The sequence below is a fragment of the Leptonotus elevatus genome, chromosome 8, assembly GCF_054856555.1.
Source record: "Leptonotus elevatus isolate MCC_2025b chromosome 8, RoL_Lele_1.0, whole genome shotgun sequence".
Classification (NCBI taxonomy): domain Eukaryota; kingdom Metazoa; phylum Chordata; class Actinopteri; order Syngnathiformes; family Syngnathidae; genus Leptonotus; species Leptonotus elevatus.
The window spans coordinates 13,556,807-13,581,438 of NC_141246.1; the positions used below are offsets into that span (position 1 = coordinate 13,556,807).

A 24,632-nucleotide genomic window follows, 5' to 3' on the forward strand; every position below is an offset into this window, starting at 1 on the left:
TTCTGTTTTTGTTGTTGTTGTTTTTTTTTTGATTGATTTTTATTTTTATTTTTATTTTTTTACCTTTCATTTATTTACATTTATACGCTCTACATCTGTTCTAAAAAAATAGCTCACCAGTGAAGTACTCATTTGTAAATGTTGTTACTTACAGAGATTTATAGAAATTAAGTGTTGCATGTTAATATTTACAGTAATTGTTTTCAAAATTATTGTTGATAATTTTTGGCAAAATGATGATGAATTTTTACTAGGGATGTTGAATACCACCATTTTCAGACTGATGTCTGTACAAATACTCACTGATTCTGAGTACTAATACCTCCAGTCAGTGGTGTAGTGGTCCCTGGAGAAGGGGACACCTATGGAAATGATACAGGAAAAATAATTGATAATATTATAATTCATATTTCCTCTCCTCAGCTCAATGCCGTATATTCGATACGCTTTGGAAGAAGATTCATCCGATCCCTCGTCAATTCTTTTCGGTATGTTACAATATTTCTTGAAAAAGACGAAGCAGCATTATTCCATTTACATGTTTGCACTTAAAAATAGTCGCAATTTCCATCTTCCTTTTTTCATCAAATTTGTTCATGAATGTCTGTTGTCTTGGCTAAGCAGCAACATGCACACCCAATGTATTGGAGGTGTCAAAATATTGTTTGTTTTTTTCAGTCAAGGTTCAGTTGTGGTCCAATCCGAGTTGATATTCAACAGCTCTGCCACAGTGCCAAACGTTACTTCTGTGGAAAGCGCTCTGGTGGAGGCAGCAGGCAACAGTTCCAACTTTACCCTCCCTGTGAATGTGTCAACAATTGCCGCATTCGGTAAGATTTTGTCCTCATTCCAAATTAAAATGTGCAGATTTCATTTAACAATCTTGTTATTTGCCTGCCAAAACATTCTATTGTACATTACTTATTTAAAGATCGGAGAGTGAATTTTCATAGTTTTGCCTCGCATGATTCCGAATGGTATTCTTTTAAATAAAAAACAAACAAACAAACGTGAGAGGTCCAACCTTACAATGATGACCCATATCAGGAAACTTGAAGAAAGATCCGACACCAATTTTAGGCAAAATAAAAAAGTACTGTACCTTGTTTAATAATAATAAAATACATCAATGGATGAATTGAATACGTTAATAATATTCCTTTGTTGTTAACAGTTCTTCTCTCAATTGAAACCTTACAGCTGAAGTTACTACAACATTGGCACCTTCCGGAACAATGGCCGTAAATGTGACCACGCCTTCCACAAATGTGACCACGCCTGCCGCAAATGTGACCACACCTACCGTAAATGTGACCACGCCTTCTGCAAATGTGACCACACCTTCCGCAAATGTGACCACACCTTCCGCAAATGTGACCACACCTTCCGCAAATGTGACCACGCCTGCCGTAAATGTGACCACGCCTGCAGCAAATGTGACCACGCCTTCCGCAAATGTGACCACGCCTGCCGTAAATGTGACCACGCCTGCCGCAAATGTGACCACGCCTGCCGCAAATGTGACCACGCCTACCGCAAATGTGACCACGCCTGCCGCAAATGTGACCACGCCTGCAGCAAATGTGACCACGCCTGCAGCAAATGTGACAACGCCTGCAGCAAATGTGACCACGCCTGCCGCAAATGTGACCACGCCTGCCGTAAATGTGACCACGCCTGCAGCAAATGTGACCACGCCTTCTGCAAATGTGACCACGCCTGCCGTAAATGTGACCACGCCTGCCGCAAATGTGACCACGCCTGCCGCAAATGTGACCACGCCTGCCGCAAATGTGACCACGCCTGCCGCAAATGTGACCACGCCTGCCGCAAATGTGACCACGCCTGCCGCAAATGTGACCACGCCTACCGCAAATGTGACCACGCCTGCCGCAAATGTGACCACGCCTACCGCAAATGTGACCACGCCTGCCGCAAATGTGACCACGCCTGCCGCAAATGTGACCACGCCTGCCGCAAATGTGACCACGCCTGCCGCAAATGTGACCACGCCTGCCGCAAATGTGACCACGCCTACCGCAAATGTGACCACGCCTGCCGCAAATGTGACCACTCCTGTCGCAAATGTGACCACGCCTGCCGCAAATGTGACCACGCCTACCGCAAATGTGACCACGCCTGCCGCAAATGTGACCACGCCTGCCGCAAATGTGACCACGCCTGCCGCAAATGTGACCACGCCTGCCGCAAATGTGACCACGCCTGCCGCAAATGTGACCACGCCTACCGCAAATGTGACCACGGCTACCGCAAATGTGACCACGCCTGCCGCAAATGTGACCACGCCTGCAGCAAATGTGACCACGCCTGCCGCAAATGTGACCACGCCTGCAGCAAATGTGACCACGCCTGCCGCAAATGTGACCACGCCTGCCGCAAATGTGACCACGCCTGCAACATCAACACCCGAGCAGCCAAGGGTGAACATGGGCTTTAGTTTGAACCAGATTTTCACGGCACAACTTTCCAATTCATCTTCTCCTGAGTTTCAAACTTTGGCGACCCAAATAGAAAACCAGGTAATTATTCCAGTAATGTTTGTTCTTAAAATGAAATGCATACTCTATATACAATACACATAGTATACAGGTTTTTCCATACATTTCAAAACTTCTGTTTTTGTTGTTGTTTTTTATTTATTTATTAAAATTTCTTTCATTTATATACATTTATACGCTCTACATCAGGGGTCACTAACATGGTGCCTTTAGCCCGCAAGGACTTCATGAGTAGCCTGTGGGCCTGTTCTAAAAAATAGCTCACCAGTGAAGTACTCATTTGTAAATGTTGTTACTTACAGAGATTTATAGAAATTAAGTGTTGCATATTAATATTTACAGTAATTGTTTTCAAAATTATTGTTGATAATTTTTGGGAAAATGATCATGAATTTTTACTAGGGATGTTGAATACCACCATTTTCAGACTGATGTCTGTACAAATACTCACTGATTCTGAGTACTAATACCTCCAGTCAGTGGTGTAGTGGTCCCTGGAGAAGGGGACACCTATGGAAATGATACAGGAAAAATAATTGATAATATTATAATTCATATTTCCTCTCCTCAGCTCAATGCCGTATATTCGATACGCTTTGGAAGAAGATTCATCCGATCCCTCGTCAATTCTTTTCGGTATGTTACAATATTTCTTGAAAAAGACGAAGCAGCATTATTCCATTTACATGTTTGCACTTAAAAATAGTCGCAATTTCCATCTTCCTTTTTTCATCAAATTTGTTCATGAATGTCTGTTGTCTTGGCTAAGCAGCAACATGCACACCCAATGTATTGGAGGTGTCAAAATATTGTTTGTTTTTTTCAGTCAAGGTTCAGTTGTGGTCCAATCCGAGTTGATATTCAACAGCTCTGCCACAGTGCCAAACGTTACTTCTGTGGAAAGCGCTCTGGTGGAAGCAGCAGGCAACAGTTCCAACTTTACCCTCCCTGTGAATGTGTCAACAATTGCCGCATCCGGTAAGATTTTGTCCTCATTCCAAATTAAAATGTGCAGATTTCATTTAACAATCTTGTTATTTGCCTGCCAAAACATTCTATTGTACATTACTTATTTAAAGATCGGAGAGTGAATTTTCATAGTTTTGCCTCGCATGATTCCGAATGGTATTCTTTTAAATAAAAAACAAACAAACAAACGTGAGAGGTCCAACCTTACAATGATGACCCATATCAGGAAACTTGAAGAAAGATCCGACACCAATTTTAGGCAAAATAAAAAAGTACTGTACCTTGTTTAATAATAATAAAATACATCAATGGATGAATTGAATACGTTAATAATATTCCTTTGTTGTTAACAGTTCTTCTCTCAATTGAAACCTTACAGCTGAAGTTACAACAACAATGGCACCTTCCGAAACAATGGCCGTAAATGTGACCACGCCTTCCACAAATGTGACCACGCCTGCCGCAAATGTGACCGCGCCTGCCGTAAATGTGACCACGCCTGCCGCAAATGTGACCGCGCCTGCCGTAAATGTGACCACGCCTGCCGCAAATGTGACCACGCCTGCCGCAAATGTGACCACGGCTGCCGTAAATGTGACCACGCCTGCCGCAAATGTGACCGCGCCTGCCGTAAATGTGACCACGCCTGCCGCAAATGTGACCACGCCTGCCGCAAATGTGACCACGGCTGCCGTAAATGTGACCACGCCTGCCGTAAATGTGACCACGGCTGCAACATCAACACCCGAGCAGCCAAGGGTGAACATGCGCTTTAGTTTGAACCAGACTTTCACGGCACAACTTTCCAATTCATCTTCTCCTGAGTTTCAAACTTTGGCGAACCAAATAGAAAACCAGGTAATTATTCCAGTAATGTATGTTCTTAAAATGAAATGCATACTCTATATACAATACACATAGTATACAGGTTTTTCCATACATTTCAAAACTTCTGTTTTTGTTGTTGTTTTTTATTTATTTATTAAAATTTCTTTCATTTATATACATTTATACGCTCTACATCAGGGGTCACTAACATGGTGCCTTTAGCCCGCAAGGACTTCATGAGTAGCCTGTGGGCCTGTTCTAAAAAATAGCTCACCAGTGAAGTACTCATTTGTAAATGTTGTTACTTACAGAGATTTATAGAAATTAAGTGTTGCATGTTAATATTTACAGTAATTGTTTTCAAAATTATTGTTGATAATTTTTTGGGAAAATGATCATGAATTTTTACTAGGGATGTTGAATACCACCATTTTCAGACTGATGTCTGTACAAATACTCACTGATTCTGAGTACTAATACCTCCAGTCAGTGGTGTAGTGGTGGTCCCTGGAGAAGGGGACACCGATGGAAATGATACAGGAAAAATAATTGATAATATTATAATTCATATTTCCTCTCCTCAGCTCAATGCCGTATATTCGATACGCTTTGGAAGAAGATTCAATCGATCTCGAGTCTTTTCTTTTCGGTATGTTACAATATTTCTTGAAAAAGACGAAGCAGCTTTATTCCATTTACATGTTTGCACTTAAAAATACTCGCAATTTCCTCTTCCTTTTTTCATCAAATTTGTTCATGAATGTCTGTTGTCTTGGCTAAGCAGCAACATGCACACCCAATGTATTGGAGGTGTCAAAATATTGTTTGTTTTTTTCAGTCAAGGTTCAGTTGTGGTCCAATCCGAGTTGATATTCAACAGCTCTGCCACAGTGCCAAACGTTACTTCTGTGGAAAGCGCTCTGGTGGAGGCAGCAGGCAACAGTTCCAACTTTACCCTCCCTGTGATTGTGTCAACAATTTCCGCATCCGGTAAGATTTTGTCCTCATTCCAAATTAAAATGTGCAGATTTCATTTAACAATCTTGTTATTTGGTTGTTATAATGTGACCACGCCTGCAGCTAATGAGACCACACCTACCGAAAATGTGACCACGCCTGCCGCAAATGTGACCACGCCTGCCGCAAATGTGACCACGGCTGCAGGTAATGTCACTACGACTGCAGCAAATGTGACCACGCCTGCCGCAAATGTGACCACGGCTGCAGGTAATGTCACTACGACTGCAGCAAATGTGACCACGCCTCCCGCAAATGCGACCACGCCTGCAGGTAATGTCACTACGACTGCAGCAAATGTTAACACACCAGTAGCACTAGTTTCTACAACACAAGGTACTGATTTCTCATCTTTGAGTAAGTTTACGTGCAGGCAAAACCCCTTTAAAAATGTGAATATTGGCAATTATGAGGTTTTGAAAGGTCATGTAAACATACAGAAATAACTGCGCCGTCACACTCGCTAAACTAGCCTCGCTTGAACACGTTGATTTTTCCACTGCGTTTTCATGTTATATTCTGTCTCTATGGTGATAATGCCACAGTTTGTATCTGTACACACATATAAACGTATGTATAAGTCCGTGCTTCTGGTGCAACCCGCCAGAAATACTTAAGCAGAGGTAAATTAACATGACGATGCAGCAAAGAACCACAGTTTTGGAGCGAGGAGAACATCGACCATTTAGTTTCGAGTGGTGAGTTGAGTGCCATAATGCCTTTTATTGACCAAAGACAGTTAAAAGCGGAAATGACATTTATTTACCTAATGACCTTGTCTGTGTGTTTCAATTGAGCACAATGACCATCTATACGGGAGCAACAACAACAGCAGGTCCGGCATTAAAATGTTGAGCCCATATGATTTTTATTAACAGATTATCTTATGACTATTGGGTTCATATGTGGAAGTTTCCTTTTATGCATTGTCTTTTGTATTGACCCATTATGTTCTGAATTCCTCCAGATGCATCTCGGCCTACAGCGTTCTCACTGGCAACCCTATCCCTGACGTTGGTGACTTTGGCACTGATGCTCCAAGGCACTACATACACATGAATTCATGTCCGATAAAGTAACTTAGCAAGTACATGATGACTATTGTCAATCGGATGTCAAAGGTAGCAAAAGATGTGTACTTGTCATCCTTCGGCATGTTTGTGCCTTCTCTGTCGGCTCGCTAATTCTTTACCTGGTTTTGTCAGCCATGTTCTTCAGCTCTCTCCAGCCACGTGTGTGTCTTGTTGTCTCATCACGCTGCGTGTGTATTTAGCTCCTTGTTGTCACATTACGTGTCGCCTGTGTGGTGTTGTGACTGTTGTTTAATTATATTTAATATATATTTAATTATAAATTTTTGGTATCTGTAATTATGATTTTTAACCTACGACCCTGTACTTTTGTTTGCTATTTTGGTAACAACTTCAAATACATTTTTTGAGATTCGTTTGGGAGGTCGGAACATGACAATCTTCCGTGAAATTTTACTGACTCATCTTTCTCTTTTCTTACTAATTTTGACAAAACAAATATTTGACAATTAGTACTTATTATTGCTGCTTTATTATCTTGGAAAAACTTGACTGAACTGCAATAAGCTAATAAAAAATGTTTATTGCCAATAAAAACCTTCAAGTGATTCACCATGTCGCAGTGAGAATCAAGTATTATTCACAGTCACATACAGTGGTGCATTTATAAATGTGTGTGTGTGTGTGTGTGGGGGGGGGGGGGGGATAAAAGTTTTCATCCTCAAACTTGTTTGTCTTTTAATGATGTTACCTTGACATTCATTATGTAAAATAATATTGTTACAGTTGGGGTAAGGCCTGTTTACGTCAGGCCTTTTTTCAAATCTTAATTCTCGGGTTGTCAAAAATTTTAATTTCTCAGAATTCTCAACATTTTGTCATTTCTGCTGTCATGATGACAGGCTTTGCTGAAAGTCACAGCACGCAGTTCCGGCTACTGTCCTCTAGGTGTCGTCATGACCATCATGTTTGAGTAGTGCAAATAGGAATACAGCCCAAATTAAAAATCTAACTATATATATATATAAATATATATATATATATATATATATATATATATATATATATATATATATATATATATATATATATATATATATATATATATATATATATATATATATATATATTTATATATATATATATATATATATATATTAACCATTGTATAATACAGTGCCAGCAATATAGTTCATGCTCAATGCATGTATAAAAAAATCAAGAATTCAACATCAAAGAGTTTGAGCAATCAAATATTTACCACATGCTGTTAATTCCCCCCCGTCAAAGAACGTCTGCATTTCCGGGGCTGCAAAATCAGCTATCAAGTCATCATATGTAAGTTTCTGAAAATGTACCCACTTGATGCTGCTGACAGCCAGACCACTTAATAATTAGGGTTCGCCATAACCTTCAGGACTTAAAAAAATAAAATAAAATCATATATCCGTATTTATTATATGTAATGAGTTCATTTATTCCCCAATGGGTTCCCTGGCATCTATAGATTGTACGATATTAATTTCATAATTATTTGAAACCATGCAATATCACCTTTAACCACAGCGTGGCACAGTAAATGCCAACCATGGAAGCAAATTACGGAATTAGGCCAAAAAAGCAACAAAATCACATCAATCATTTTTCCGCACTGTCACCTAAGGAAGGTGAGAGGGAGCTACGGGGGGAAAAAAACATTTAATTTCACCCAAAATAGGCTCCAGTTAAGAGCAGAACATTTCCCCGGGGAAGAACCATTGCTACGCACTGGACGCTCTCATCCCCGCTTTGCTTCGCTTCGACTTACCTTTAGCTCCGCGTACATCCCCAAAATTAATTTAATTTCACCCAGTATGGTCGAAAGAAGAGGTACACAACATATATGATTTACAAACTTTTATTTTAAACATTACACACTGATATTATTTTATTTACTATTATTATGATTTTTATAAGCCGCAGATAGTTGATGCCCTACACGCAGTGCGAGATAAGCGTATGCCAAACACAATAAGTTATTGTGACTGAGGCATATGCACCCGGAGGCTTAAGTCAAAAATGACTTGCTGCTGCACACTTTTTTTGGCTGTGCAGATTCTCCCATCGACTTCAGGTACGTCAATTACGCACCTTCATGAAATGGACGCAAACTGGGTGATGCGACATTTAAACGAGGGCGACCACTCGCAAAACTTGTGAGGATGCCTGCAAGTCCAGGATTGTGGAGTTTTTCCTGAGACACGTGAATTCTCTAAATATCCATTTGGAATATATTTCACACTTCAAATATGAAGTTCACTTTGGTATGGATCCGGAAGTTACACTGATCGTCCCCGGCCGGTGATGTTCGCGTCTCATCTAATGGGCTACTTTGAAGTTGCATGCTTTTTTTTTTTTTTTGTTTTTTTTGCATTCTGTATTTGTAAATACAATAAAAGTAATTTAATCAGAGTACTGTGCCCATGACTGAATGCATGTAGTTGAAAACCAATTGAGCCGCCTTTTTTCTGTGCATTACCCAGCACATAATTTATCCGACCAGTGTTGTAGCACTTTCTGATCCCCTGTTTTTGCTTGTTCTGTATTTATCACCTTTATTTGTTGTTTTCTACAATAAATACTAGCAAAACATTTTTGAATGCTGTTTCTGCACTGGGCTCAAACCAAGTAACTGCGCTTTTAGTACTTGTGTCAAGTCTCTTTTCCTTTAAATGAACCCTTCCATCTTTCAGCAAGTTCGGCACATCATAAAATAATAAAATAATTTAGTTATTTTAACTGTTCTATCCCCCCCCCCTTACTAGTGTTATTTATACAGGTTAAACATTTAAAATACATCTGTAAATTCTGCAGAGAAACCAAACACAAACTTTTTACACGAAAATAGCAAATAGTGTTCACAAGTCTGGAAAACATGCAGAAACTTCTCAACAGAGGTGAATCATAAAAAAAAAAAATTAAAAAAAAATTAAAAAGGTGACTCTACATAGTACATTCATGCCATGTAGGCTAATATCAGTAAATAATGCAGGCAACAAATAGTTCAAATACGACATTAGTTGTTACAATTTTAACATATGTGTCTCCTCTGAGTTTCAGGACCAGTGACAGTTTTTTTGTCCTGATTGATCCGAATGAAATTATCTGCCATCCGGGACTTAATTTCTTAAATACAGTTAAAAAGAGTATCTATCTAGTTGTGGTCACTTGGAGAAACAAATGTAAAGCGTCAGCATAAATGAGAAGACTCCCGATGACCCTGCCAAGTGGCGACATGTACACAATGAAAAGTGTTGGACCTAAAATTGAACCTTGGATCTAAAATTGAACCCAATTGGGGAAACCCCACTATCCAACCTGTGACTTCCTGACGTCTTCACCTATGGTGACATAAAAGTCTCAGACATAGCCATAGCAATAGCAGAATTTTTATTTGCATTTCAATGACAGGTCAGGGGTGTTAGAATTATCATGTTATCCTAGTTGAGCCGCTTCGAGAGAAATATTTAAGAGAATCGAGCTTCAAGCCATGATGCAAATTTGCATGCCAACTTGATGTCCTTTAATCTTGGACATAATTTTAAGAATGTGTATATATATATGAGCAGCTGCTTTGGGATAATGGTACTGTGCAAATTAGACAGTATATAATGACTTTTCCAGCTGCTGTCTTTATCCAGCAGAGGGCAACATGCACTCATCTAATCATTCATTTAGCTCAACTGTCCAGCGTTGTTTTATCTAACCCGTTGCTATGCTTATTTGACTTAAAATAAAAAATACTAAATATAAAAAAAAAAACTAAAATACTATACAACTTACTCTGCCATCTAAACTGGTCTGTTGAGTTCCTGGTGTCCATGGGGCTTGAGGAATGCTTTTTCTATTTATTTTTAATTTTTTACTTTGAGCCAGACAAGATGACAGCATTGTGTGTGTGAGTCAAATAAACAATTGTTTGTGGAGTGATTACTGTACTTGTTTGTTCCTCGGGGACGTCTGATATACCTTATAATATAATACAATTGTTTTCAACACAAAAATAGAGGAAATGTGAATCACATATGCCAAATTTGCCTTTGCAGCATTCCACACAGATGTTACTCTTCCTCTGATACTATCTGTGTCACGTCATGGGAAATATTTGTTCAAGTATTAAAAACAATGGTTGTGGTATTTAAATGATGTCACAATTACAGAAGCTCGTTTATTTCTGAACTCAAACCCGGAAACAGTTTGGAAATGTCACTTGAAATTTCAAATGTTCCGCCACGTCCAGCAAATATCGATGACAGAAAGATGGAATATCCACACGGTGGACCCTGACATCCTGAAGCACATGTGGGAGGAATTCTCAAATCGTCTTGATGTTGTCTGTGCTGTCTGTGGTGGTCAATGTATAGGATTGTGTCGCTCTCCTACATCAGGGATGAGCAACTTAAATGTAGGGGGCCACAATTTTTAATCAGTGCTACTGGGCGTCCATATACCACACAAGTCTGTTTTTTATTGAGCCTTTGTACATCACTATACCTGTAATATATTTCACGCTCAATGCATGTAATGAAACATCCAGCTTCAACAACAAAGTGTTTGAACAATCAAAAAATAACCACATACTGTGATTTTTTATTTTTTTTTACAAACTTTTGATAAGTGAGGCTCGAAGGAAAGCTTCTTCTTTCTTCTATTGTTATTTTTGATTTTGAGTCAAATGAGATGATAACATTGTTTGTGTGAGTCAGACAATTGTTCGTGGAGTGATAATTGCACGGGTATTTCCAGTATTTAGTAATATAATACAATGGTTTTCAACACAAAAATAAAGGAGCTACGCCAAACTTGTCTTTCGGCATTCCACACAGATGCTACTCTGCCTCTGATACTATATCTGCTTCACTTCATGGAAATGATTCTTTCAACAATTCAGAACAATGGTTACATTTAAAAAATGTCACAATTAGAGAAGCAAATTTTATTTCTGACCTCAAAACCGGAAAAACTTTGAAATGGCCCGTGAAATTTCAGCCTAACTTTACCAAGACGAAGAAATCTGATATATTTATCAAAATAAAACACCAATGAAAACTCCAAAGCCTCAAACTGTACTAAAATTCAACTAAAATGTATATGCAAATCATGTGAAACTTTAGCTCATTCAGCTTTTTTTTGTAATGTAACAGACTGAATCCCTGGTCATTTGATAGACGAGTTATCCAAGTTTGATTGGTTGTCAATTTCACTGCTGCAGTTTCATAATCCTTCAGTGCCATTCAATTGGTAGGACTGATATGGCAGACCTGGCGCTCTGCACTTGATCCCCCGACCCCACCTTTTCTTGTGGTACTATGTTAAAGACGAAGTTTATGTTCCACCACTTCCAAATATCGATGGCATGAATGATCGAATGACAACAGGGCGGATCGCAACATCCTGAAGCATGTGTGGGAGGAATTCTCAAATCTGCTTGATGTTGTCCGTGCTGTCTGTGATGGACACATTGACTTTGACACATTGACACTTGAAGGGACACTTAAACGCATGCGTCTACGCTAGAGTTTTCTATTGTTTTTCAGGATATCACATGATGATGTTGGCATATTTTTATTAATGGTTTTACATATATAAGTAATGTATGCAATATTTATACGATATACATTATACATAATTTATCACCGTTGTTAGCATAATTAAACCAAATAGCAATTTAACTGGCTTGCCAACAGTAGGTGGTCCTCATTCATTCCAGTTGAGATTTTCTTTGGCACTAAAGAAGTCGTTTTAACCAAATGTATTTATTTATTTTAATTACATCCCATCAAACTGGTAAGATCAACAGGAATGTTGTGACATAGTGGATTATATAAGTGGCTGTACGTAGGCCTATGGGTGTCATGGTGTTAGTTGGACCACAAAGTAGTTGCCATACTCCATTTTGGGTATGTTTCTTCAAGACATGACATCCACAGTCAATTATTGATGAATCAATTATACACGAATGACTAGCTCTACTAATACAAACACTGTCACTGTGATTCATTGTGGTTTGCTACAACCGCATTATATATATTTTTTACTCCTGTTCATGTAATTAATAGCCACCCAGTACATGTGATCCAAAATACAGCTTACTGTAAAACAACCTGGGATTTTTTTCAAGCAGCATGGATGAGAGGCGGTCGATTCCTAACAAGTCAGACTGCATCATTTCAAGATGGCAACAATGGCACGTCGATAAAACAAGTTAGTGCCAGTTTCACATCCATTTAAAAAAAAAAAAAAAATCATAGTATGTGGCATATAAATGGAATACAGGTGCATTCACTTCACAAAGGCAGTGAAGACAACGTCATCGTACTCATCTGAAAGGTAAGAAGACACTGAAATTACACGGAGCTTAACATTGGAATTATTTTTTTTTTTAAATCAATACAAAATCAAGAATGTTTCTTTGGCAGATTCCATTAATTTTAATGTGGGTTTGTGAGAATATCCCAAAAGTGATATGAAGGAACATTGTATAGGTTATAACTCATGGGTTGAAACATGGCAATTTAGAAGGACAAAGAAGGGTTGCATGTACCACAACAATTTCCGGTTAATTCTCAAACCAATGACATTTGTAATATCATTTCGGATCCAAGTTTTGTACTTTCAAGCAGACTGTTTAAGACTGCAATTTAAGGCAAGAGCATTCAGCAGCACCAATAAGGAGTCAAGTCACTTAGGATGGTACAGGCTTTTGCTCTGCCTTGTCTCAAGTTGTATTTGAATTGACTTCTGCCTTCAGTAATTGCAGAAATTGTTGCCATGTTACAAAACTCATTCAGAGACAACCCTTTTAGCATATTTCATCCATCCATCCATCCATTTATTCATCCATCCATCCATCCACCTTGCGGAGGAACTGAAATGTGTGATTGGTGGATGACAAGATCTTGATTATCCATCATCAAATTTGTTTTTAACAGGAAGAAGAAATGGGAAGTATAAAAGCTGTCGTGTTCCTTCTGCTCATCACAGGTATTTTGGTGTGCATGTTTGCTTTACTCAATTCTCTCTCTCTCTCTCAACGTGTGTGTGTGTGTGTGTGTGTGTGTGTGTGTGTGTGTTCAGAATACAGTGTATACAATGTGAGCGAGACAATTTGCAGAATAATGTCTACAGATTATAAAATAACATATTATTCTGTACTCTGTAGGGACTGTGAGAACGAGATCACAAGGTATTGTATATGAAAGCTAACAATCGCTGTAATATTTGTCAGATTAGCCATATAATGCTACATGTTAAAGTTAACAATTTAATAAGAAAATCATGAAATTCATTCTAGATACTATTATTGATTTGTTTGTTAATATCACACTCTACAATGGTCGACAACACCTGCCCTTACCATGTCCACAGCAACTTCCGGAACCACAACAACTGCCCCTACCATGTCCACAACAACTTCCGGAACCACAACAACTGCCCTTACCATGTCCACAACAACTTCCGGAACCACAACAACTGCCCCTACCATGTCCACAACAACTTCCGGAACCACAACAACTGCCCCTACCATGTCCACAACAACTTCCGGAACCACAACAACTGCCCTTACCATGTCCACAACAACTTCCGGAACCACAACAACTGCCCCTACCTTGTCCACAACAACTTCCGGAACCACAACAACTGCCCCTACCATGTCCACAACAACTTCCGGAACCACAACAACTGCCCCTACCATGTCCACAACAACTTCCGGAACCACAACAACTGCCCCTACCATGTCCACAACAACTTCCGGAACCACAACAACTGCCCCTACCATGTCCACAACAACTTCCGGAACCACAACAACTGCCCCTACCAGTTCTACAACAACTTCCGGAACCACAACAACTGCCCCTACCATGTCCACAACAACTTCCGGAACCACAACAACTGCCCCTACCAGTTCTACAACAACTTCCGGAACCACAACAACTGCCCCTACCATGTCCACAACAACTTCCGGAACCACAACAACTGCCCCTACCATGTCCACAACAACTTCCGGAACCACAACAACTGCCCCTACCATGTCCACAACAACTTCCGGAACCACAACAACTGCCCCTACCATGTCCACAACAACTTCCAGAACCACAACAACTGCCCCTACCATGTCCACAACAACTTCCGGAACCACAACAACTGCCCCTACCAGTTCTACAACAACTTCCGGAACCACAACAACTGCCCCTACCTTGTCCACAACAACTTCCGGAACCACAACAACTGCCCCTACCAGTTCTACAACAACTTCCGGAACCACAACAACTGCCCCTACCTTGTCCACAACAACTTCCGGAACCACAACAACTGCCCCTACCATGTCCACAACAACTTCCGGAACCACAACAACTGCCCCTACCAGTTCTACAACAACTTCCGGAACCACAACAACTGCCCCTACCAGTTCTACAACAACAACAGCACCCGCGCAACAAAGGGTGAACCTGGGATTTAGCTTGAACCAGACTTTCACGCCACAACTTTCCGATTCATTTTCTCCTCAGTTTCAAGTTTTGGCGAGCCAAGTAGAAAGCCAGGTAACTTTTCCAGTAATGTTTGTATTTAAAATGTAATGCATTTGTTATGTACAATACACATTTTTTAGAGTATCTGATTTTTTAAAATGTATGTTCATGAATGTATATGCATTGAGACTAATTCCTTCTACTGAGGGGAAAATATTTTAAAACACAGGTGTCCAACTATGATCCTCGAGGGCCGCAGTCTTGCATATTTAGAGCTTTCCCTCCTAAATTACACCTGATTTATCAGCAAGCTCTCCAGAAGCCTGATAATGATCCTCATTATTTGATTAAACTGGGTTTGAAGAGGGAATCCTCTAAAACATGCAGAGGTTTGGACCTCAAAGACCGGAGTTGGACACCTATGCAAATGACACAGAAAAAATTATTGATGATATTTTAATTAATATTTCCTCTCCACAGCTCAATCGTGTATATTCGAGACGTTTTGGAAGAAGATTCATCCGATCTCGAGTCTTTTCTTTTCGGTATGTTACAATATTTATTGAAAAAGACAAAGCAACAGTATTTCATTCAAATGTTTACAGTTGTGAATGTTGTCATTTTGAGTCTCCCCTTTTCTCCTCAAATTTGTTCATGAGCGTTTGTTGTTTTGGCTATGCAGCAACATGTACAACCAATGTATTGGGGGTGTCAAAAAATATATATATATTTTTTTCCAGTCGAGGTTCGGTTGTGGTCCAATCCGAGTTGATATTCAACAGCTCTGCCACAGTGCCAAATGCTACTTCTGTGGAAAGCGCTCTGGTGGAGGCAGCAGGCAACAGCTCCGACTTTTCCCTCCCTCTGAATGTGTCAACCATTGCCGTATCCCGTAAGAATTTGTCCTCATTCCAAGTTAAAATGTGCAGATTTCATTTAACAATCATGTTCTTTGACTGTCAAACCATTCAAATGTACGTTACTTATGCTTAGATCAGAGAGCTAGTTTTCCCAGGTTTGCATCACGTGATTCCGAATGGTAATCTTTTCAAGAACCATGAGAGGTCCAACCTTACGATGAGGACCCATTTAAGCAAAATTGGTGTGATAGAATAAGAACCCTACACTTGAAAATAAAAAACTGGATGAATTGGAAAGTTAACAAAATGCTATTGTTGTTAACAGTTTCTTCTCTCGATGTATCCTTGCAGCTGTCGTTCCAACAACAATGGCACCTTCTGGGACTACAACTGCTGCCCCTGTCGCAAATACAAACCGTCCTTTACCCAATGAGGGCACCCTCGATCTTGTGTTTAGTCTTGACGAAGTTTTTACACCAGCTCTCGCCAACACCTTTTCACCAACATTTCAATCTTTGGCTACAGCAGTAGTCTCAGAGGTAAAATGTGTACACATTTTATTGTGTCCTTTTTATTACGAGAGGGTTCAGTTTACATTGACTGATGTGAGGTCTTGCATTATTTGGGTTTGCGATCATGATGCAGAAGCTGTTGTATAAATTGTCTTTTTAATTGTATGTTTTTTTATTGTGTTCATTTCAGGTGAACACAGCCTGTACAAGCCTCTTTGGTTCTTCTTTCAATCGATCTTTAGTTAACTCGTTTAGGTAAGACTAATTTTCTTTCATTTGGTAAGTGATGAGGGGTCAAAATGGCGTAGCTTTTTAATACTGCTTTTTTTGTCATTTACACCAAAGGAACGGATCAGTCATTGCCAGCATGACTCTCGTCTTCCAAAATCCATTTGCGGTTCCCTCTCCTAGCAGCGTAATAGCTGGACTAAACGGTGAACTTGCCAGCTCCTCCCTAAACATTGTGCAAGGGAGTCTTTCTGCAGGTACCGTATTAAAATGATGACTGAAGCCAATACTGTATTTTTTTTCATCAACAGTTTGTCATATGTTAATATGTGGAAGTTTCCTTTCATGCATTGTCTTTTGCATTGACCCATACTGTTCTGAATTCTTCCAGATGCATCTCGGCCTGTAGTGTTCTCACTGGCAACCATATCCATGACGTTGGTGGCATTGGCACTGATGCTCCAAGAATTATAGATCAATTATATTCATCACCATGACAGACACAGACTTTACCAGGCCATTAACGTATTACTGATAAAATAACGTATCAAGCATATGATGAAGATTGTCACCGAGTGTTAAAAATAGCAAAAGATGTATACTAATGATCTATGTTGAGTGTCGGTCTTTTGTTTTGTTCTGATTTAGTTTTGTTTTACATTATCTGGAGTTCCTTGTCTTCCACCTGGTCCTGCCAGCCATCCTCGTTGTGTCTACCAATCAGCTTTCTCCAGCCACTTGCGTGCCTCGTTGTCTCATCACTCTGTTTTCATTATGTCGCCTGTGGTGGCGTCTCTGCTCTTTCATTATGCCATTTTTTTAGTATTTGTAATTGTGATAATTGTCCTACTACACTGTACTTTTGTTTGCTTTTTTTGTAAAAACAATGCATTTTTTAGATTGTTAGGACGAAACACTGACTTATCTTTCCTACTAATTTAAACCAAAAAAATACTTATTATTGCTTGTCAGTTATTTTGAAACAATTTAACAGTACTTTAATATTCTAATGAAAATGATTCATTATTTACAGTCACAATGGTGTATTTATAAATGTGGAAACAAATTAAAGTTTTCATCCTCAGACTGGTTCGTCTTTTGTCTTTTTTTTCATTCCAGTGATGTAAAATAATATTGTTACAATAGAGGTAAGGCCTTTTCACTCCAGCCGTCCTCCTTTCAATTCTCAAAACTTCGACAAAAACTTCAACAAATTAAAACTTTCTCAGAATCGTCAAAACTTTGTCATTACTGCTGTCATGATCAACAGGCTTTCTCAAAAAGTCACATGCATAAAATTTACACTACTGTCCTCTAGGTGTCTTCCCAAAGACTACAAAAGGTCGCTATTGGTCATCATACTCATAAACTCATGCTAAAGTTGTATAATTAGGAATTCGGCCCATTTTTTGGGGAAACTCATTGCCTGTGTCCAAATTCACAAGGCTGGATCCTCCGAAGGCCAAATTTGTCGGCTGCATGACATCACTCCCGGCGCAACTCGACAGCACGCACGGACTTATGACTGATTTACAGATGATATGAAGTGCGTGCTGTCGAGTCGCGTCGGGAGTGACGTCATGCAGCCGACAAATTCGGCCTTCAGAGGCCCAGCCTTGTGAATTTGGACACAAGCATTGGCAAGACAGATACTACGTGGTCTAACGCGTGATTGGTTTGGGCCAAGTACAACCATGGAAAGGCACTACTGGATAAATGTGACCACGCCTACCGCAAATGTGACCACGCCTTCTGCAAATGTGACCACGCCTTCTGCAAATGTGACCACGCCTTCCGTAAATGTGACCACGGCTTCAGCAAATGTGACCACGGCTGCAGCTAACGTGACTACAGCTTCGGCAAATGTGACCATGCCTTCCGCAAATGTGACCACGGCTGCAGGTAATGTCACTACGACTGCAGCAAATGTGACCACGCCTCCCGCAAATGCGACCACGCCTGCAGGTAATGTCACTACGACTGCAGCAAATGTTAACACACCAGTAGCACTAGTTTCTACAACACAAGGTATTGATTTCTTATCTTTGAGTAAGTTTACGTGCAGGCAAAACCCCTTTAAAAATGTGAATATTGGCAATTATGAGGTTTTGAAAGGCCATGTAAACATACAGAAATAACAGCGCCGTCACACTCGCTAAACTAGCCTCGCTTGAACACGTTGATTTTTCCACTGCGTTTTCATGTTATATTCTGTCTCTATGGTGATAATGCCACAGTTTGTATCTGTACACACATATAAACGTATGTATAAGTCCGTGCTTCTGGTGCAACCCGCCAGAAATACTTAAGCAGAGGTAAATTAACATGACGATGCAGCAAAGAACCACAGTTTTGGAGCGAGGAGAACATCGACCATTTAGTTTCGAGTGGTGAGTTGAGTGCCATAATGCCTTTTATTGACCAAAGACAGTTAAAAGCGGAAATGACATTTATTTACCTAATGACCTTGTCTGTGTGTTTCAATTGAGCACAATGACCATCTATACGGGAGCAACAACAACAGCAGGTCCGGCATTAAAATGTTGAGCCCATATGATTTTTATTAACAGATTATCTTATGACTATTGGGTTCATATGTGGAAGTTTCCTTTTATGCATTGTCTTTTGTATTGACCCATTATGTTCTGAATTCCTCCAGATGCATCTCGGCCTACAGCGTTCTCACTGGCAACCCTATCCCTGACGTTGGTGACTTTGGCACTGATGCTCCAAGGCACTACATACACATGAATTCATGTCCGATAAAGTAACTTAGCAAGTACATGATGACTATTGTCAATCGGATGTCAAAGGTAGCAAAAGATGTGTACTTGTCATCCTTCGGCATGTTTGTGCCTTCTCTGTCGGCTCGCTAATTCATTACCTGGTTTTGTCAGCCATGTTCCTCAGCTCTCTCCAGCCACGTGTGTGTCTTGTTGTCTCATCACGCGGCGTGTGTATTTAGCTCCTTGTTGTCACGTTACGTGTCGCCTCTGTGGTGTTGTGACTGTTGTTTAATTATATTTAATATATATTTAATTATAATTTTTTGGTATCTGTAATTATGATTTTTAACCTACGACCCTGTACTTTTGTTTGCTATTTTGGTAACAACTTTAAATACATTTTTTGAGATTCGTTTGGGAGGTCGGAACATGACAATCTTCCGTGAAATTTTACTGACTCATCTTTCTCTTTTCCTACTAATTTAGACGAAACAAATATTTGACAATTAGTACTTATTATTGCTGCTTTATTATCTTGGAAAAACTTGACTGAACTGCAATAAGCTAATTCTTATTTTTTTTTTTGCCAATAAAAACCTTCAAGCGATTCACCATGTCGCATTGAGAATCAAGTATTATTCACAGTCACATACAGTGGTGCATTTATAAATGTGTGTGTGTGTGTGTGTGGGGGGGGGGGGGATAAAAGTTTTCACCCTCAAACTTGTTTGTCTTTTAATGATGTTACCTTTACATTCATTCTGTAAAATATTATTGTTACAGTTGGGGTAAGGCCTGTTTACGTCAGGCCTTTTTTCAAATCTTAATTCTCGGGTTGTCAAAATTTTAAATATCTCAGAATTCTCCACATTTTGTCATTTCTGCTGTCATGATGACAGGCTTTGCTGAAAGTCACAGCACTGTCCTATAGGTGTCTACATGACCATCATGCTCGAGTAGTGTGGCCTGATGAGCTAATGGGCAGCAGGTGTGTTTGGCGGGATCCGCCCTCCAGCTGTTTCCCCAGCAATTGCAAGGGAAAACATAAACCGCTGACCCCAATCATGACAGTACCCCCCCACTAACGAACGCCCCCAGGCGGACCACCTGGCAGAGAAGGGTGCGACGAATGGAAGTCACGGACAAGTGACTGGTCCAGAATCCAGGAGTGGGGGATCCACTGGCGGTCCTCGGGACCGTACCCCTCCCAGTCGACCAGATACTGCATCCCCCTGCCGCGCTTTCGAGAGTCCAGTATGGCCCTAACCGTGTAGACAGGCTGCCCGCTGACCCGGGGAGGCGGTTGGGGCGCGGCCGGCGGGCACAATGGGCTGGCAGAGACAGGCTTGAGCAAGGTCGTGTGGAAGACTGGGTGCACCTTGAGTGTGGGTGGCAGGTTGAGCCGAACTGCCACCGGGTTGATCACGGAGTCGACTTCAAATGGGCCGACAAACCGAGGCCCCAGCTTCTTGGAACTCCCCGCTAACTGCAGGTCCCGAGTGGAGAGCCATACCTTCTGTCCCGGTCGGTAGGATGGTGCTGGGATCCGGTGCCTGTCTGCGAGTCGCCTGTTGCGGGCCATTGTGCGGCACAGGGCCTTCCTGGCGTCCCGCCAAACCCTGCGAGCCCAGCGGAGGTGAATATGGACCGAGGGAATGGCAACCTCGCCCTCCTGGGAAGGGAACAAAGGGGGTTGATAGCCATAGGCAGCGTTGAACGGGGACAAACCTGTGGCAGAGCACACGAGGGTGTTGTCGGCGTATTCAATCCATGGAAGGTGGGACACCCACGAGGAAGGATGCTGATGTCACACACATCGGAGCGCCGCCTCCACGTCCTGGTTAGCTCTCTCCGTCTGCCCATTTGATTGGGGGTGATAGCCCGAAGACAGGCTAGCCGTAGCTCCCAAAGACTTGCAGAAAGCCTTCCACACCCGGGACACAAACTGAGGCCCCCCTATCGGAGACGAGGTCAGATGGGATCCCGTGGATCCTGAAATATGTCCCTTATCAGGATATCCGCTGTTTGCAACGAGGTGGGCAATCTGGGCAGGGCGATAAAGTGCGCCATCTTGGAAAACCGGTCCACCACCGTAAGGATCACCGACTGCCCGTTGGAATGTGGTAGCCCGGTAACGAAATCCAGCGGCAAGTGCGACCAAGGACGGTGGGGAATGGGCAGGGGGCGGAGCTGACCGGCTGGCATACGGCGAGAGGGCTTATTACGAGCACGCACCGTACAGGACGTGACACATTCTTTTATGTCCTTGCGTAGCCCTGGCCACCAAAACCTCTGTGCTATTAGGGACAGCGTTCGACCCACCCCAGGATGACATGCCACCTTTGACACATGCCCCCACTGCAGCACCTCTTGACAAAGGTGTGTGGGTACAAACAACTTATTCCCAGGGCACGCTACCGGGGTCTGCGTGTCGCCAGTTGCTTCCACTACCTTCCGCTCTACCTCCCACTGGAGGGCTCCCAACACTCTGTTCTCCGGCACGATCGTTTCGGGTGGAGACCCCTCGGCGGCTGGACCGTGCATGCGGGACAAGGCATCCGGCTTGGTATTCCGGGATCCTGGTCGGTAAGTGATGATATAATTAAAAAGTGTCAGGAACAGGGCCCAGCGTGCTTGACGGGGATTTAGTCTCTGAGCGGACCGGAGGTACGACAAGTTCTTGTGGTCCGTGAAGATCTGGAAGGGTTCCGCCGCGCCCTCCAGCCAGTGCCGCCACTCCTGCAACGCAAAAATAATGGTCAGCAGCTCACGGTTGCCCACATCGTAGTTGCGCTCCGCCTGGTTGAGCCGACGTGAGAAGAAGGCACGGGGATGCAGCCTCTGGTCAACCGGGAACCGTTGGGACAACACCGCCCACACTCCCGTCTCTGAAGCATCGACCTCGACCACAAATGGAAGAGCCTCGTTAGGGTGTGTCAAAACCGGTGAACGTGAAAATAATAATTTTAATTTAACAAAAGCGGCCTTAGCCTGCTGAGTCCAAATAAACGGAATCTTGGTAGACGTCAGCCTCGTCAGAGGTTCCGCTTTCATGCTATAGTCGCGGATGAACCGACGGTAGAAATTAGCGAGCCCCAGGAACCTCTGCAAGTGCTTTCTTGACGTGGGTGTTGGCCACTCGACCATGGCCTGGATCTTGGCCGGGTCGGCTCTCAATTGACCCCTCTCCACAATATATCCGAGGAACTGGACCGAACTTGTGTGAAACGCACACTTTTCTGCCTTCACGTATAGCCGGTTCTCCAGCTCCAAAACCAGCCGAACGTGTTGCCGATGTTCTGCTAGATTTCTAGAGAAAATCAAAATGTCGTCAAGGTAAACAAAACAAAAGTGATTAAGCATGTCCTGCAAGACATCATTAATGAAACACTGAGGGAGCGTTTGAGAGGCCAAAAGGCATAACCAAATACTCAAAATGCCCAATAGGTGTTTTAAACGCTGTTTTCTATTCGTCGCCCTCCCTTATCCTAACCAGATGGTAGGCACTGCGAAGGTCTAATTTGGTAAACACCGCAGCAGAATGTAATGGAGCAAATGCTGACTCCATTAGCGGCAATGGGTATTTGTTTTTAATTGTTATGTTATTCAGACCACGGAAATCGATACAAGGGCGTCTTGTCTTGTCTTTTTTCTCAACGAAGAAAAATCCTGCCCCTAGCGGCGACTTGGAAGGCCGAATAAGCCCGGCAGCCAGCGGCGACGTGACATATTCATTAAGGGCTTGGAGTTCCGGCTTGGCTATTCGGTACAGGCGTGTACTAGGCAGTGGTACGCCAGGAACCAATTATATCGCGCAATCATAAGATCGATGCGGAGGGAGAGATACGGCCCGGTCTTTACTAAAAACTTCCCGTAAGTCGTGGTATTCTGCTGGCACATTTTCTAGGTTAATCGGTTCCATGGTGGTTTACGGCTGACTGCAGGCAATGTGAGTGACAAAACAAGCTCCATCTCTCTAACCTAGGCATGCCCCAGTTTATGTCAGGGTTGTGCCTGGCCAGCCAAGTCAGACCCAGGACCACTGGGGCTGACCGGGAGGGCATAATGAAAAACTGTCTAGTCTCCACGTGATATCCCGATAAACGCATGTGTAGACTCTCTGTTCTATGTGTAATCACCCCCAAGAGGCGCCCGTTGAGGTCATACATCTCCTTGGTTTTCTCGAATCTAACCACCGGACATTTCAAGATGTTAACAATTTTCGGGTCGACAATACAATCATCAACCCCAGAGTCCACCAAAGCCGTCATCTTTACATTCACCCCACCCCATGTCATTTCTCCTGACAATTGGAGACTTTTAGTGTCCAACTGGCCATTTGGGTCACCTGATCCCGTGGACTGGGAGTACTCACACTGGTTGTTGCGTTGGGGTTGAATGGTTGTGGCTGGAACAGGTGCGACGTCCCGACGTCTATCAGGCCGCCTCCAACACGTGGCCGATTGGTGTCCGGGCCGACCACAATATTGGCACGCCTGATTTCTCCACCGGTTCCTGCGTTCCGCTGCAGAGAGCCGTCCTCCCCCCAGCTGCATAGGCTCGATGCCATCTCCCGCAGGAGGGCGTCGCCACGAAGCGTCGGGAGGCGAGGCGCCGAAGAAGTGCCCCGCAGACGTGGTCGAAACCGGCTGAGCGGCAGTGTCTGCTGCCTTAGGTCGTCGCCCCCCCTCCCATTCCCGCTGCCGCTCCCGCAACCTGTTGTCCAAGCGGATGGCCAGGTTGATGAGTTCCTTCAGACGGGACGTCTCGTCCCGTGCCGCCAGCTCGTCCTTGATTCGCGGGCTGAGTCCTCGCCGGAAGATCCCACACAACGCCGCTTCATCGTAACGGCTCTCGGCCGCCAAAACCCTGAAGGAGATGGAGTATTCCGCCGCGGACAAGTCGGCCTGCTGGAGGTCCAGCAAGCGGCTGCCCGCTTCCTTCCCTTTTACTGGGTGGTCAAAGACGTTTCTAAATTCCGCCAGGAAGGCAGGAAATGAAGCTCGGAGCTCCGGATTGGCTTTACTGACCGCCATCGCCCATAATGCCGCCTGGCCGGAAAGTAGGCTCATTACGACGGCGACCTTGGCGCCATCGTTCGGGTAGGTGTGCGGCTGTTGATCGAGAACCAGGCTACACTGGTGAATGAATTGATCACACCCACCAATTTCCCCAGAGTAGCGGGGAGGATAGGGAATATTGGATTCCCGAAGAACAAAGTTGCCAGCTGATCGGGACACGGAGGAGACAGGTGACACCCCGGCTGGTCGTAAGTCTTCCGCGGCCGTGTATTCCGACCTCCGCTCCACCTTCAAGGTGAGTGACCCGATCTGGGCAGCTCGCGAAGTATTGCTCGTGCTGTCCGAGTAAGCGCCCATGGCTGGCCATGGCCTGGCACAGGCTGTTGGGGTCTGCGGTTCTGGTCGGGTTAT

The 24,632-nt window shown here is 42.7% G+C and overlaps 1 protein-coding gene across 1 annotated transcript; it reads left to right on the forward strand.

Moving 5' to 3' along the window:
* Positions 1-674: 674 nt before the first annotated feature.
* LOC147169845 (uncharacterized) lies at positions 675-6,979 on the forward strand. Its single transcript, XM_086083181.1, has 9 exons — positions 675-830; positions 1,201-2,540; positions 3,091-3,155; positions 3,346-3,497; positions 3,868-4,346; positions 4,901-4,965; positions 5,155-5,306; positions 5,397-5,543; positions 6,301-6,979. Exons 2-9 carry the CDS (start codon positions 1,236-1,238, stop codon positions 6,390-6,392), a joined length of 2,457 nt encoding a protein of 818 aa, XP_085939307.1. The 5' UTR covers positions 675-830; positions 1,201-1,235; the 3' UTR covers positions 6,393-6,979.
* The last annotated feature ends 17,653 nt before the right edge of the window (positions 6,980-24,632 follow it).